A 15,880-nucleotide genomic window follows, 5' to 3' on the forward strand; every position below is an offset into this window, starting at 1 on the left:
ATGTAACAGATTTTACATCTTGAAAAGACAAAACAAGTTTTAGAGGATGAGGGAGAGATCTGCAAGCTGATGAGGGTTATGCCAGGTAACTCAACAAAACACAGGAAAAGACAGGGACATACCTGGAAGGCCTGAAGTAACTCACAACAGACCGAGCCCACAGACTGCAATGTGAAGAAGAGGCACACGCCGGCTGTTGGCAGAGGCCCTCGATCAGATGTCATCAACGCAGACGAACCACACGCTGAGTTCTGAAGGAGGTGCAGGACACAAAGGGCGCTGGCTAACTCCGCCTGCATGTACATCCCCTACGAAATCCAAAATTACCTTCCCAGGACTCAGCTTAGAACATACGATCAAAACAAACCAAACACTCCTGACTGTATGGAGGGCAGACATTTACAGAAACTAACCGGCAGAGGCTGTGTGGGTCAGAGAGGGCGGCCAGCCTTCCGTCCTCACTCAAGGGTTCAAGGTGCTTCTCTTCTTCCAGAGCCTGGTCTGTCTTGCAGGCACGGCGGCTTCCCTATGGTAAGGATGGCCACCCCACACAAACAGGCAGCTGGAAGCTTGGTTCACATTTTTTAATAACATGGCACAGTTTACATAACACAAGAAGGCTCCGCCGATGAGAACATGCTGAAGACTCAAGTCGCTCCACATTTCTTTTCACATAGGATCTAGAAAGGACTTTATTACATACAGGAGGAACAGCAAAAAGGTCTGTATAGAACAATCTCTTTACAATACTGAAAGCTACCACTACGGTTCCAGTGTACATATTCCTTGGATATTTTTTTGTCCTTTTTAGTTGTTGTCTTAAAAAAAAAACAAAAACACTGCACAACATTTGGAATTCACAAAATCTGAAGCTCACAACTAAACCTTCAGTTGACTACTAAAATAGATCTCTCTGCTTATTAGAAACAATGGTCTGTAGTTAACTTTTTTTTTTTTTTGCAAAAACAGGATAACAACGTCAGATAGCACTTTAATATACTAGAAGACCAAATGGAACTAATTTTATTTCATACATATATTTTACAGTCCAGTAGACAAGATATATTGTATCTCTGCTAGTAAAGTCATATTCTCTCCAAATTAGGTAGACAAGAGGCTGACTGTATGATAAAAGTATCATGAAGAGACAGTAAGATTGATGCAAAACTCAAAAACACACGCACACACAAGACCATCTCTCTGCCTGCCACCTTCCGCCCTCTGCAACGCTCCCTGGCCCCACAAAGCTGACCTGCTTCGGCTCCTCCTGGACTTGGTTACCGACGGGAACACGGTGAAGTCATGCTAGGGAACGTGCTCCTGAACTTCATCAGTTATTGAATACAGTGAAAACATATCCATCATCTGAGAAAACGCGAAGCTTTCTTTCAGGATCTGTTTGGGTGCAACTGAATCTCATTACAGAATGAGGAGGGGTGTACAGATAGGAAACAGGACGCACTGAAAAAACGCATGGTTCCCACATGAGGGGTGTGTGAAGTCACGTGACGGATGGTGACAAGGTGCTGGCGGCCTGTTTGTGTTCCCTGATTTTGGCATCTGACCACTCCCATCCTCCCTGGCCCTGGTTGGTCAGTCACGGCCTCGGTTTACCTCTCTAGGGCCGTACTCTCCTCTCCCCACCCCTACATGCACCCAAGGCCCACAAGCAGCAACTTCAGATGCAAAGTTTCAGCCTGGGGGTCCAATTTGCAAAATCAGGTGTTAGTCTCCATTTGAAAAAAACAAGCAAGGAAAACAGTCATATCACGTTAAGTGCTTGTTCAGGGAAAATATGACCTTAAGTATGTTGTAAATGGACTTGAAAAGGCTCCTTTGAGTTAGGCGGGCTTTTGTGAAAAGCCCTAACATTCATTGCATAGTTGAAGGGTTTAGCTGTCTAGAACAATACATGGGGAACACAGCCAAAGCTGGCTGTGCTCGCTGATATTAAGTCTGCAAATAGCACATTTTAAGAAGTATTAATGTATTATGTTACTTAATCTTTATCTATTTACATCTGTACAAAGTAAAGCTTTCATCTTACCCTTTTGCATATATGAACCATTAGCTCATGAAGCAACAAGCCCCCCCCCACCTTTTTTTCTTTACATAACTATGTACACGGCCTTCCCTTCTCACCCCAAAGAGCTCTCTGCACGATGGACAGTGTGGACTCTTGTCTGCTTCCCCCCCCCACCCCCCAATTATCACCGCGTCGGTGTGTGTGTTGTCATCTTAACTGTTTTGGTTCAAATCAAAAAAAGTTTTATATGACAAACCAAAAGCGTGGGGAGACGTGAGAACGTATGAATCAGCTAAAAGATCTGAAAAATTTCAACAGAGAATATACAAAAAACATTTCAAAATCTGCACCGAGTCTATACATTTTTTTTTTTATACACAGGGAAGCGCTGGGGGCTCCCCACCCGCGCTGGAGACGCGGGCCTGGCCAGCGCGCGCGGAGGGCAGGCCCGCAAGTCCGGCGCGGCGCGGCCGCGGGCCCCTGTGTCCCGCCGGGCGTCCTGTCCACTCCTTACCGGGCTTCGATGTCCTTCAGCGTGTGGGAGGGAGGCCGCTCCCTGATCTCGGCGGACAGGGGCGTAGTCCTGCGGGGGGACACGGGGCGGCCCCCCAGCGTGGAGATGAGCGGGGGCGGCGCGCTGAGCGCGGCCGTCGGCGGCGCCTTGCTGAGCAGTCCGTTCTGGGGGCCCGCCGAGGGGCTGATGCGCGGGTAGTGCACGCTCGGCAGCCCCGGCGCGAGCAGCCCCGGGGGCGGCAGGTGGCCGTCCAGGGGGCCGGCGTGCACGGCGTGCAGGCGCGGGTGCTCGAAGTCCTCGCGGAGCGCGTGCAGGCGCTCGCGCTCGTCCAGCTGCGCCGCGCGCTCGTGCTCGCGCCGCGGGTCCACCGCCAGCGGGTGGTGGTGGTGGTGGTGGTGGTGGTGGCTGTAGTCGTGCGGCTCGCGGTCCCGGAAGGAGCGGTCGGCCTCGTACAGCCGCGGCGCCGAGAGCCGGTGCAGAGGGTCGTTCCTCAGCAGGAAGTCCCTGCCCAGCGGGTCTCTGCGGTGAATGTCCAGGTCCCGGTAAGGGTCCCTTAGGGGGTCCCGGATGGGGTCCCAGTGGAAGGAAGGGTACGGGAAGCGCTCCCCTCCCGGGATGGGGCTGAGGCCCATGAAGGGCGTCATCATGCGAGTCCTGTCCAGGCCGCTGATGCTGTTCATGGGGTGGATCCCGGGCATCCCCACGGCCACGGGCATGGAGGCCAGGGGCCCCGGGTGCACGCCGGCCGAGGAGCTGGGCGGCGGCGGCGGGGGCGGCGGCTCCGAGGACCGGTGGGTCGGAGGGGCCTCGGGGGGCAGGTCGTGGTCCTCCTTGCGCTCCTCCTTGACCTTGATCTCGGCGCTCTTCTTGGGGTTCTCGTAGGCCGGCTCGCCCTTGCGCGGCTCGGCGTCCCGGCTGGCGGCGCTGCCCGGCCGGGCGCTGTCGGCGGCGGGCGCCCGCGCGTAGGGCGACGGCACCCGGGCCAGCTGCTTGGCCTCCTCGCCCGCGGCGCGGCCCTCGTGGCCGTGGCCGTCCTTCTCGGCCAGGGGGCCCTCCTTCGCCTTGTGCTCGTCGGCGCCCAGGTCCTTGCGCGATTCCGAGTGCTCCCGCTCCCTGTCCTTGCACTTGTCTTTCTCGCGAGCCTCGGTGCTCAAATGCCCCCTGATCTGTTCGCCGGAGCTGCGGCCGTGTCCCAGGGTGCTCACCGGGAGGACGGGGGCTGGAGAGGGGTGGCTGGAGTGTCTCTTCTCGACGCTTTCCCTGCGGAGGAGACGGGACATGGGGAGGCAGGTGAGCTGGGCTGCCGGCCGCCTGATGAGATGGCTGAAGAGGCCGGGTAGGGCTCAGCTCCCTCGGTCCCCGGGGTGGCCGCCGTGCCCGAGGTGGGGCCCATCCGGCCACCCTGACCTGACTGGCCTAGACTCCAGAGGAGGCTTGAGGGGGTGAAGCCCAAGGGATGCAGGGTGGGAGAGAGTGAGGGGGTGTAACTCTGTGTATGTAAGAGGCACCGACCTGAATCAAGACCAGGAGGAAGAACTTTCAGAAACCTGAAGGGACCAGGGAGGTCAGTGATGGGGCCACACGGTCGCCTGTCTAGATTTCTCAGGATCCTCAGGGTCAAGAATCAAGTTCCAACACTGCAATTCTGAGCCAGCGGGAGAGCGCAACCTGAGGATCATGGGAAAATCTCTCTCTTGACAGCAGGAGGAAGGGCTGGTTTCAGAGTAAAGGCAGCAGGTACGGGGCAACCAAGATGCAGCCCCCGAGGGGCTCGAAAGGAAACCAGTTTCAGAACGCTGGGGTCGCACAAAGCACCTCTGTCTTAGGAAAGAAAAGCCGGGATCTGACACCAGAAAAAGAAGCAGGTCCAGAGATACGAAAGCTAAGGGGCTGGTGGGGAGTCAGTTCCAATCTGTGAACGGAAGTGTGGAAGGAGAACTCGAGAGGCCCGTCTTGGGTGGGGGTTTAAGAATACAGGACACACAATGGGAAGCAACAGAGGAAAGTGAGGGAGAATGTGGAGAGCTGAGACCAGGAATCGGGGTGTTTTAGGGACGGCCTGAGACAGAGGGACGGCCTGAGACAGGAAGTGGGGGAAAAGCAAGATGCCTGGGGGGCCCAGAGGGTGAGGGTGCCCTGCAGAGAGAACTCAGGCTGCCCTGACAAGTTTTTGTTTCTAGACAATGTGCAGAGGCTAAGAAGACCATTAAGAGGTAAGAATAAAGAAAAGTGAATTTGAATTTCCTAACTTTCATCCAAAAGGCCATTGTGAGTCCATCTAGAAAAATGGAGAAAGGTGAGCTGCCAGGTCCTACCTTCTCTTCACTGACAGGCCATCTAGAGCAGGGGTTCCCCCCCACCCCCAGCCAGGAATTGGCACCCATCTATCTGTGGCCTGTTAGGAACGGGGCAGCATAGCAGGAGGTGAGTAGCAGACAAAACTGACGCCCTCTCTGCCTGCTTGCCCCCAGGTCCACAGAAAAACTGTCTTCCACAAAATTGGTCCCTCGTGCCAAAGAGGTTGGGGACCACTGATCTAGAGACCTCCTGGTCTAGGGGCGGCCCCTCCAGGGGCACCTGCTCTGGCAGCTCAGAGCTGTATGTCATGACGTCCTAAATGGCCCTCCCATTGGCTGAGAGATTTTTACCATGCTGTCCTGAGGAAAAAAGTTGTCATTTTATAAGAAAGATATCTCTTAGCATGATGGCCTATGATGCAATAGCTACTTAACCTGCTGCATTTAGAGCCTCCAAAGTTAAAATTCTTTTAGATTGCTATGAAACACATACATATACACACACATACATGCTCACAATACACAGTCAATAAAAACAAAAGATTTGGATCGTACTGGAGACTTAAGTTCCAAAAGGGAAATGTTATTAAGTATTTTCTGTCAGGTGTATCTCGTGTAGTCCTTGCTAGTTCATTCAACATGAAAATACCCTCAAGAAAGGGAGGCAGGCAGGAGGAAGGCCTTGGCAAGAATGCTTATGACATTCTTCAGAAAAAACAGAAAAAACACTCTTTTCTTTTTGAGGCATGGACTACCACGTAAGGAGATAAAAACGGTTAGTAAAATGAGTTATCCACTGGTGATAGGAAACCCAAATTGCTTGGTGAGGTTTCTTTCAATCTGGGTTAGCAAAAGCTTAGCGGTCATCTGTGAGCCCAGGATTTGAGTTTGAACAAAATTTGAGAAAAATATGATGAGACGATGCAAAACATGGCTTTCTAACAGAAAACAAAAAGAAAAGGGGGAGAGAAAGAGAGAGAGAGCAAAAAACCTATGGATGAGTCAATGGACTGCACGAACTTGAAAGCAAATATGGTGTTGATTCATGCCGTGTGTGTCTGGTCCAGGCTCCAACTCACTACCTTTTCGAGAGCGGTTTCTGTTTGGAGACACTAGGGCTCGCGGGGGGCTGGGTGTGGACACTGCTGCTGAGCCGGGACTCGCTCGCTTTGTACTGGACCTAGAATTGCGATGCTGGCCTGTGGTCACAAGGCCCTGCGGGCCGGAGGGAGAAGGGTCTCTGGGCTCAGGGCGTGGTGGTGGCGGTGGGGAGGAGGGTTGGGGGCGCTGTCCCGGCTGCGTGAGGGGCCGAGGCTACAGCTGAAGCTCGGGGGTGGGGTGGGGGGGGCAGTGGGGGGCCGGTACTTGGCACAGAGGGGGCTCCCCCATCGGGACTCGAGAGCGGGTTCTTTGCGTACCTTTCTTTGTCATCTTTACTAACGGAGGAGTCTCGTTTATCTACATCTCTATCTCTGTCATGAGCTGCAGCGGACGCGCTACGCTCCAGCTCCCCTGGCTTCAGCCAGGGCGGAGGGGTCGGGAACGACGGAGGCGTTCGGTGCAGCCGGTTCCAGGGCTCGTGAGGGTTGCTAAAGCTCTGCACACTGGGGCCATCCTTGTGGCCGAACACTGAGTTGGGTGCTGAAATGGTGAAGTGGAGAACAAAAAAGGTTTCAGAGAAATTATATAATCCGCCATAATGAAGGTACTTACCAAAAAACTTTTAACAGCATTCAGAGTTAAAATGAATACATATTATTGGGAGCTGGAAAAGGAAAGGAGATTAACAGATTCATTAGAGGAACGCGTCCTACACTGGAGAGGTTAAGTAAGCTCACAGCTTTTCTTTTTTTTTAAACCAAAGGCAAAGGGGCAGACGGGGGTGGAGAGGGGGAGATTAGAAAGGAAAGGGTCTCAGCATCAGTGGCTCACGCCTGTCAGGCGCACGCAGAGGTCCCGAGCATGCAGGAGGGTGGGTGTGGATATGTGACTTGGGTTAACAGCTCAGTTCAGAGGAGAATCTGCGGTTCTTTTCTGCCCACCACGACCCTAACACGACTGCTGCCCTGTCCACAACCTTGGCGACCAAAACCAGCATCAGCAGAGGCCAGACATGGTCCTGATCTAAATAGACACGGAGAGTCTCCAGGCTCCGTGGACCTGGGACGGACCTGCCTCCTAACTCTCCTGCAGTGGAGGGCAGGACGTGTGGATAAGACACGCTGATGCTGAGTGGATAAAGGGTGTTTAGGCAGACTTCTTTTCTCTGTAAAGTCTTTACCGAATTTGTTACAATACTGTTTCTGCTTTGTGTTTTGATGTCTGCCCCACCAGGTATTGACTCCAAACCCGCCGCTGCATTGGAAGGTGAAGTCTTAGCCGCTGGATTACCCGGGAAGTCGCTCGACCTCTCAGTGGTGGAAAATGACAGTCTTCCTGGATGTTGCCCTCTCTGGACTGTTCTGAGCCTGTTTCCTATTCTTCAGTGTGTTTTCTCACTTCCACCAAAGCAAGATGAAATTTAAAAGCTGTCTTCACGTCTAACGGGGTGGGTGGTGGTGTAGTTGCTATGTTGTGTCTGACTCTGCCACCCTGTGGACTGTATCCCGCCAGGCTCCTCTGTCCATGGGATTCTCCAGGCAAGAATACTGGAGTGGGTCACCATTCCCTTCTCCAGGGGATCTTTCCCACCCAGGGATCAGACCCGGGTCTCCTGCACTGCAGGCAGATTCTTTACCACCGAGCCACCAGGGAAGCCCACGTCTAAAGAGCGCTGTGGCTAAAATCGGAGTGGGTAGAGATGGAATAGGATGAAATTATGAACTTTAGCAAACTCTGTGGCGTTCAACTGACTACCTTTCCTGACCTTCAGGAGCATAGATCAACAGTGGGCTGGAGGTTGGTTTAGACCTAACTCCACTGATTGGGCTTGCTTTGGCAATGATATAACCTCAATTTGTTTCCCAAGAGCATGGTTTCCTTTCATCTAGAAAGGTTTCGAGCCATTGACAGATCAGAGGAGATAGTTTAAGGCAGATTGTAAAAATTTAGAGGTACTCACTAACTGAAGGATTTCCAAGTCCCCCGAAGGCGTTGCCACCAACCGCTGCCAGGCCCGTGAACGTAGACGGCCGATTAAAAGGCTCTGCAGACGAGATTGGGAAGAAGGGCAAGGTTGTATGGCTCTGCTGAGTGAGGCAGAGAAGGTTCCTAGGAAGGCAGTGGGGCCCTTGCCACATGTGTACTCAGACCTGGTCTGTCTCACTTCTCCCACCAGATTATGCAAAGGGTTTTTCGTCCTTTTGGATGTGGGCACTGGATTAGCTATTTCCTGGAACTGTGCCGCGTACACGTGAGATCCTAGTTCCCTGACCAGCGATCAAGCCCGTGCCCTGCTGCAGCGGAAGCTCCAAGTCTTAACCACGGGCATGTGAGGGAAGTCCCCCCATCTCTCTCCTGCTGGGTGGGGAACATTACTCAACCCACAGTGTGCTCACATGCCTCCCTGCCCGTCTCTCCTCCTCTTAGGGACAGAGGTTAAGATGGCAGCTTAAAATCTCCTAATGGAACGCTGAGGTCACACGTACCCTGCACCCTGTGGTCGGGCGTACCGTTGCCCGCATGTGCTGGTGCACGTTTGAAAATTCCAAATAAATAAAGGCCACGAATAAAGCCCCTTTACTAGGAAGAGCTATATGAATTGGGCTGTGAAGTGATTAAAAAATAACAGATACTATCTCTACATAACATCCAGGTGTCTTTCTCTCTACGTCCAGGGGTACCCGTTTACGGGCAAGAGTTCACCGTCTTCTCCCGTCAGTGGGGACAGGCTGCTGTACATGGGGATCCCCTGAGGTCCCAGGGCGTTCACCCTCCGCACCCCGAGTAACCCCACAGAGAGCCCCACTGCACGCAGATCTCCTATTTGCCGAGCCCGGTGTAAGAGGCGCTGAACTCCTAGAGAGGGATGGCCTGGACTCAAACATCCCTGAGGTCACCTCCACCTCCTGACGGTAAGGGACGTACTGTCACTTAGATTAAAAGGCTCTGCAGATGAGAGTCCTATGTAGGACTATGGCCTGCTAGCCAGGAAGTGCAGAAGGAACGCAGTGAACGCAGGTTTTCTGAGACACACACGTCAGTGCCCGTGCATGATGGACACAACTCACCGAGGTGGGCCGCGGGGTTCAGAAAGTTGCTATGATGGGGGGGCGGCCCAAACGGGGTCCCAGGTGGGTGTGCAGCGCCTGGGGGTCAAACAACGGAGTTAGCTTTCAGAGGAAGCCCGCGTCTGGCGCTGGCCAAAAGGTTCATTTGGATTTTTCCGTATACTCTTATGGGAAAGCCTGAACGAGTTTTTTGGCCAACCCAATACAACGCCACTGGCTCCTGGTCCCCTAAGACCCCCTGCAGGGAGCATGTTAAAGCAAGAACACAGCTGAAGTCCACCCGGGCGACACTCGGGGACAGGGACACGTGCTTGTCAGGGGCGGAAAGGAATTCAACCCCTCTTCTCTTTCCTGGCTGGGCTGCCCACTACCGAAAAGAGGTCTTCCTTTCTGAAGACGCCGACGCACGGCACCGCAAACGTGGGCAAACCGCCAGTGGGGCAGGGGGTTCTACTGCCGCCCGAGTCTGGAGAAATGCCGGGTTAAAACTGGGAAGCAAGGTTCTTTACTGACGGACTAGGAGCCATGACCACATGCCCTCCGTCTCTCCAGGGGCAGCATCTGGCCCCGGGCTCCCTTCTTCAGAGACACCTCTGAGGGGGTGAGACTTTCACTCTGAGAGACGCTGTCTAATCTGGGTGCAGAAGCGGCCAGTACAGAGGTGGACTCCGGGCTGCACTGCTTGGGCTTCTGCACAATCCCCTTTCCCGAGAACGTGTTAGCCGTCACGGACCCGCATGGAAGGAGATGCCAAAGCTGGACCCTGCGAACCGCACTGTGAGTCATGTCAGGTTGTGGGAGACGGAGGCCTCCTGCCTCCCCACCTTCAGTGCTGGGAAAAGCCAGTTTCTTCACTTGCTCCTGGACACCGATCACCCTGCAGCCCTGTTACTCTTTACTTTGCCTGCCAGGGAACTCGGGTCTACCTCAGTGCTCTTTGCTTGGGTTTCCCTTTCCTCTCCTTTCTCCCTGGCCTCGATCCTCTGTTGTGGTTGTTTACCCGCTAAGTCGTGTCCGACTCTTTGCGACTCCACGCACTGCAGCCCGACCAGGTTCCTCTGTCCATGAAATTCTCCAGGCAGGAAGAGTGGAGTGGGTTTTGTCATTTCTTCCTCCAGGGGATCCTCCTGACCCAGGGATCAAACCCACGTCTCCTGCATTGGCAGGTGGATTATTTATCACTGAGCCAAATGGGAAGCCCCGTGTATTTCCTTAGGAAGCGAAAGACAGTGTGCACACGTGCCTTAGGGAAGGATGATATTTCCAAAAGCTGAGGGCATCCACCTGGTATGTGTGTCAATGTGCAGCTAAGGAGGCAAGTTCTCTAGGAGGCAGGCCTGGCTCTAGACAAGAGGTAGGCCAAGGTCATCTGAAGAAGCCCCCTTAGTTTATTTCAGGCACTAGTGCCCAACAGCAAGATCAAAGTGGCTGAATTTTATACTTACCAGTTGAAAGTTTCACCAAATACCCATTTTGGGAAAACTTCAATATTGCTTATGCTAGAGAAGATTACCCTCCAGAATGGAAGTATAAACAGGGTCGGAATAGATTTACTAGTAACTGTTCCAAGAATCCCTTGCATTTTGACTAAGTTCCTATAAGCCAAGTATAAATTCCTTCAGGAACATAGATTAAGTGGAGGAGAGTTGATCCTTCAACACCCCATTAATTTATGTTTCGGGATTTTCTTCCCCAGCCTGGAAGGGTCCTGGAGGAAAGCACACAGTGGAGAACAGAGCCCCAGCATCTCGGCCTCAGAAGGCACCTGAGGAGTCCTCTGTTCAGCCCTCAGTGGTGATGTATTCTCCACTCAGGAAGTGCGAATATGACACCCACCCCCACACAGTGAACACAGCCCAGCGTGTTCAGTGTTGCCAGCTAAATAACAATTTGGCTGCACACTGTCTGTGTAGTACAAGCTAATTAATGCTTCAAAGAAAATCAGAGCTTTGCTCAGCCCAGGGTCCCCAGGGGTGCCCCAGAGTTCCAGAATTATCAAAGCAAAAGCAGCCAATTTGTCTGCTGGGCTAAAATGGAAGCCAGGGAGAAACCTCTCTGTTTCTGTCCAAAAACTGTTCTTCATGTAGCCCTGTCTCAGTGCCTAGATGCCATGGTCACCTAGCCTCTGAACCTATCCCTCAAAAGAAATGACAGAAACCTAAGGCCTTAGCAAATTCCATCTGCCCTCAAGGGTGGGGTCCCCTTGCTTTGGGGACAAGGCCCATTAGAATGATGGTCTCTTGCAGTGTGTGGGTTATTTCTTTCTTCCTGAACAGAAGAACCTTGGGTCCACCAAAAATGAGTCTTGGATAAAAGCCTAGGAAGGTGGCAGGCAGGATGGATGTGAAACTTACTCGCTAAGGACTAGAAACAGGGAGCATGCATGTCCAGAGCAAGAAATTCTATCCTGCATAGTGGGTAGGAGGTGATGGGGCCAACCATTAGGATGCGCTCAGCGTTGTCACTTATGAGCACAACCCAGGGTAGCCCTGGGCCAGGCACCGTGCGCTGAAGGTAGTTTTAGGAAAGACTTTGATGGCAGTAGGGTGGCTCTTGTCTACCTATTACTCCTGATGGCTGCTGCCTTCATCTGCAGTTCCTGGAGCAGGACTGGGCAGGGACCTGATGCAGGGATGATCAGGGACCCACTCTGGCACACCTAAGAGGCACCTGGGAGTGTGTAATCTCAGAGGTTAATAAATGATCTCTTGGGGATTTTACAGGCTGTCCCCTAAATCTCCTGCATCATTACAACCAACCAGGCAAGAATGTTAAGTTCTGTAGCAGAGAAAACCAGCCACCAACTAATTCACCCTCTCTGACACCACACCAGTGGCAGCTACCTTCACTGTATGTTTATCCTCAGACCCTCATAGGGCATAACCGAGCACTGCAGTGCGAAACCCTCACCTGCTCTGTGGGCAGGGACCGCGGCATTGTTTCCTTCCCAGTTACCCTCGCGAGTTCTCTTGATCTCAGTAGCATCTGACACTTGTGAGTTACAGTGGTTTAGTACATAAGCAAATAATAAGCTGAAGCAACATGAGACCCTGAAGGGAGACAGGGTCTTTTTCCTTCTTTCATGGAGGTGGAGCATCCATGGAGAACACTCCATCTCCAGTGATGCGCTGTGATGCTACCTTGCAAACTGGCATCAAATGCTGTTTTGGGGGAGTGACTTGTGAACAGCGGCCCAGAGTTCAGACATCACTCATCTAGCTACCCGAGAGCTACCACTCCCAGCTCACCCCTGCCCCTCTGAACTTACCAGCGGCGGAGAACAAAGTTGAAGGCCGTGCCAGGTCGTGGGGGTGGTGGATGGCTCCAAAGAGGCTGGGGCCTGGAGGACGGCTCAGGAACTCAGGCTTCAGGCCAAAGTCCAGCTTGTGTGGATCCGACTGCATCTGCTTCTACAGCACCAAGGGAGGGTGCGGGGAGGAAAGGATGGAAGCCCAAGAGAAACAGTAGGGAAGAAAGATATTAATGAGGAGACTGGGAGTCAACTCTGAACAGTGCATTCGGGCTAGGGGCCCTGGGTCAGGTTCAGGTCTACACCTGCTGGGAGAACATAGCAACCCACAAACCATGTAACCCTCAAATGCCAGAAAAGCAGGTCTGCCTCAGAGGGGCCTGTGGCTCGCAGCAGAAATGTCGAGGGGCAAAACTCATGCTTTGTCTTTGAGGCTACATGGTTTGAGGCTTAGAACCATATCCTAGCTCCTTGAACCACCACCGTCCCGAAGGAGTTTCTGATTTGCTGCAAAGGTTCATTTTAGCAAGTTTTTAAATGATAGTATTTTAAAGCTCATTTTATTGGGAATTCTGCATGAATAATCTGCTGTGTAAATTAATTGTTTAATGACTCTTTGCTGTGCTCTAATAGATCACAGTACATTAGTAGCTGAAAGTTATGAAGAAATATTTGCATGCCTACGAGCTAATTTCAAATGATCGTTGTCACATTATTTTTAAAGACGCAAACAGAAAGCAAGTAGGGATATTAATGTGACTAACAGGGGCTTTGGGCACAGTAACCCCAATCATCTGAGGAAGAGCTCAGGCCAGACCAGTGAACCTTCCAGAAACTCTCTTGCTGTGAAGTCCTTTCTGTCAACTGCAGTCACTCTATTTCCTCCTATCAGTATATCCACCCCCGAGCTCACCTTTCTTGGAGGCTGTAGAAACTGGCTCCCAGTCTTCCTCCTGCTTCCTTCCCTGGCCTCACTCTGGACGCTGGCAGCCTCTCCTAGAGCATGGGTCCAGGCCGCCCCCACCTTCGTGATTCTCAGTAGCCTTCTCCACGTTGGCCTCACACCTCCCCTGATAAGCGCCAACCCCTGACCCGGGTCTGAGGCTCCCAGTCTGCCCCTGCCTCGCCTTCTCCTCTGAGCTCTCCAGCCTCCCAGGCCTTCCCTACTTTCTGACCCTCACCCTTCCCATCTCAGACTCATCGGATGCTGTCTGTCCTTTGGCCCCACTCCGCCCCAAACTCCATCAGGCTCTGCCACAAGTAAATCCCTGTCCTAGCACACAAAAACATCAACACAGAGACATCAGATCTGACCTGTGCGAGGATCAGAGACGAGAGGGTTTGCCATCCCCTGGAGGCTGAACCCTACTGTCCTGCAATCCCACTCATCCGTCTTACCCACCCAGACCCCTCGAGCCAGCAGCAACACCCCGGGAGGCAGACAGCACATTCTCCATTTTTCCTGCACACACTACTGAACTCTGAGCAACAAGACTCCAGGAGAGAGTCCAGCCCTGAGCCTGCAGCAGCAAGAACCTGCGGGTGCTGGGCTTTCCCTAGAAGTAGCAGGTGAGCGGCTAGCAGAACAAGTAAAATGAACATCACAGAGAAAGGGGACCAGGCCATATCTGCTCTGATCTACAAGGAATTCTCTCAAGAAAGTCCCACTATCAAGCAATAGCCATTCCCCCCTCCCCAAAGCTGCTAATCCACTGTGAATCTATAAAAATCTTCTGGCTGCCTCCTCTAATCTGGTTGCCAAATTATTCAGTGCTAATACTGCATGGTACACAGCACAGTTCCATTAACCACAACTTAGGTCCATGAAGCAAAATGGAGCTTGGGGATTACAGAGAATGTGATGGAAAGGGAAGATGATCAGTTATCTCCTGTGCAAGAGGTCTTCCTAATTGAATTGGGATAATGAACGCTGGAGTCGCTGGGGACGTTCTCAGGGAAAGGAAGATGCTGAAGTGATGCCTATAACATCCTTCATCGCTTTTAATCAAAGAAGTTACAAGGAGGATGTGTTTTACCCACCGTTCCACTAACCACGTCATCTAGAACAAAAGTGAACTGAACTAAGCATCAAAATCTAGTTAGCTCTTTCAAGTACACGTATGTTTTTCAATGAAGCTAAAACCACAAGGTTTCTAATTAAACCTCGCCTAACACTAACGTCAAGGAGAACAAAACACCGATGGGATATTCTGAGAAAGACGACGTATTTGGCACCAAAGCAAGATATCTTTGCAACCTCATTCACCGAGGGTGACTTTTTCACTTCTAACTATGTTGGGTTTTTAAAAATTATTTAACCATTAAAAAAAAAACCTTGAGATGACTATCTCTCCCGACTTTTTAAATTCTAATCATGGCCCCCCACATGCTGTTGGGACTAAAATCTTGTTCATGAAAAAATAGCTTCCAATGGAAGGTTATTGGAATTACTTAACTGGTACAGTTACACAGATGGTAAACACCCGGACTGTAAAATCTGGATCTGTCCCTTACTTTGGTGCCTAAGTTCACCAGTGATGTCCTATCTGGCACCTGCAGAAGATCTGCATCTCTTTCTTGTACCATCATCAAACCCTGGTAAAGCAGGGAACCTATTCATCTGTCTGATGAAAACATAAAGCAAACCCTCCTGAGTTCAGATAGGGTAACCAGCAGTCAGTGGTTCCAACAAGCACCGACTGTCATCGGACTCCTGGCACTGGTCCTCAAGAGCATGAAGGAGAGATTGGATAGGTCACTGCCAACCAAATACCACTTCTAGAAGAGGAATTTTTAATACTGTGAATTGCTAATGGACGTACCATATACGCCTAAATCTGTAATGTCATATAGGGCATAAATTATGACTTTTCAAAGCCGTAAGTTTAATAACAATAATGCCCTATTGGGAACTATATTCACTATCCTGTATAAACCATGATGAAAAAGGGAAAAACTTTTTTCTAAATGTTGAGGGGGTGGGAGGTGGGAAGAATATACCAACTTCTATAGAGAACTTTTCATGTACACCTCCTCTTAGATCCTAAGTATTTCCCATACTAATACTTGGTCACTCTAATTAGATTCCTCAAACCTTTTATTTCAGGATTTAATCTATATTTAAGCTCTCTGGATCAATAAGATGACAAAATCATTAAAAAAAAAAACACATCAGGATATTATCAGTGTGCTTCTGTTTTGTAACTTTGCTGCTGCTTTCCCTAATTAATATTAAGATTTCTGAATAGCTTTTCCAAGGGACCTGATCCTTCCTGCCTGTGGGTCTCCAGACTGTTTCAGTGCTTCCTGAATCGGGAGATCACACACCCAGAGCCCACCTCCCCCCAAGACTGGGCAGGCGGGACTGACCTTGACTTTCTGTTGGTGGTGGTAGATCTGCCAGGCAATGTGAACGTGCATCGCGCACCACTTTCCTGGTTTCTGGAACGAAAAAGAGCGACGTGGTCAGAAGGAAGACTTTCAGGGAAAAAAAAAACCCACACAACCCTTCCATTTCCCCAGAGCTGTCAGCAGATTTTGGCTGCAGAAGCTTTCTTTTCCACGAAACAAGAGGGCTTTGTCCCCTCCAAGCGCCTTCTCTCCTCTGCAGCCTGGGACCCAGGC

At 51.4% G+C, this 15,880-nt stretch overlaps 1 protein-coding gene across 6 annotated transcripts in view; it reads right to left on the bottom strand.

The window, feature by feature from the left end:
- Positions 1 to 570: 570 nt before the first annotated feature.
- Positions 571 to 15,880, bottom strand: part of AUTS2 (activator of transcription and developmental regulator AUTS2) — a 1,192,920-nt gene continuing 1,177,610 nt past the window's right edge. For all 6 annotated transcript variants that reach the window (XM_043914907.1, XM_043914908.1, XM_043914906.1 and 3 more), the window contains 6 exons: positions 15,626 to 15,697; positions 12,275 to 12,416; positions 9,007 to 9,084; positions 7,899 to 7,982; positions 6,256 to 6,478; positions 571 to 3,800 (listed from right to left, as the gene is read on the bottom strand). In XM_043914907.1, the coding sequence (XP_043770842.1) occupies positions 2,537 to 3,800; positions 6,256 to 6,478; positions 7,899 to 7,982; positions 9,007 to 9,084; positions 12,275 to 12,416; positions 15,626 to 15,697 (1,863 nt within the window). In that variant the 3' untranslated portion in view covers positions 571 to 2,536. The remainder of the gene's footprint in view (positions 3,801 to 6,255; positions 6,479 to 7,898; positions 7,983 to 9,006; positions 9,085 to 12,274; positions 12,417 to 15,625; positions 15,698 to 15,880) is intronic.

Source organism: Cervus elaphus, chromosome 10 (genome assembly GCF_910594005.1).
Source record: "Cervus elaphus chromosome 10, mCerEla1.1, whole genome shotgun sequence".
Lineage (NCBI taxonomy): Eukaryota > Metazoa > Chordata > Mammalia > Artiodactyla > Cervidae > Cervus > Cervus elaphus.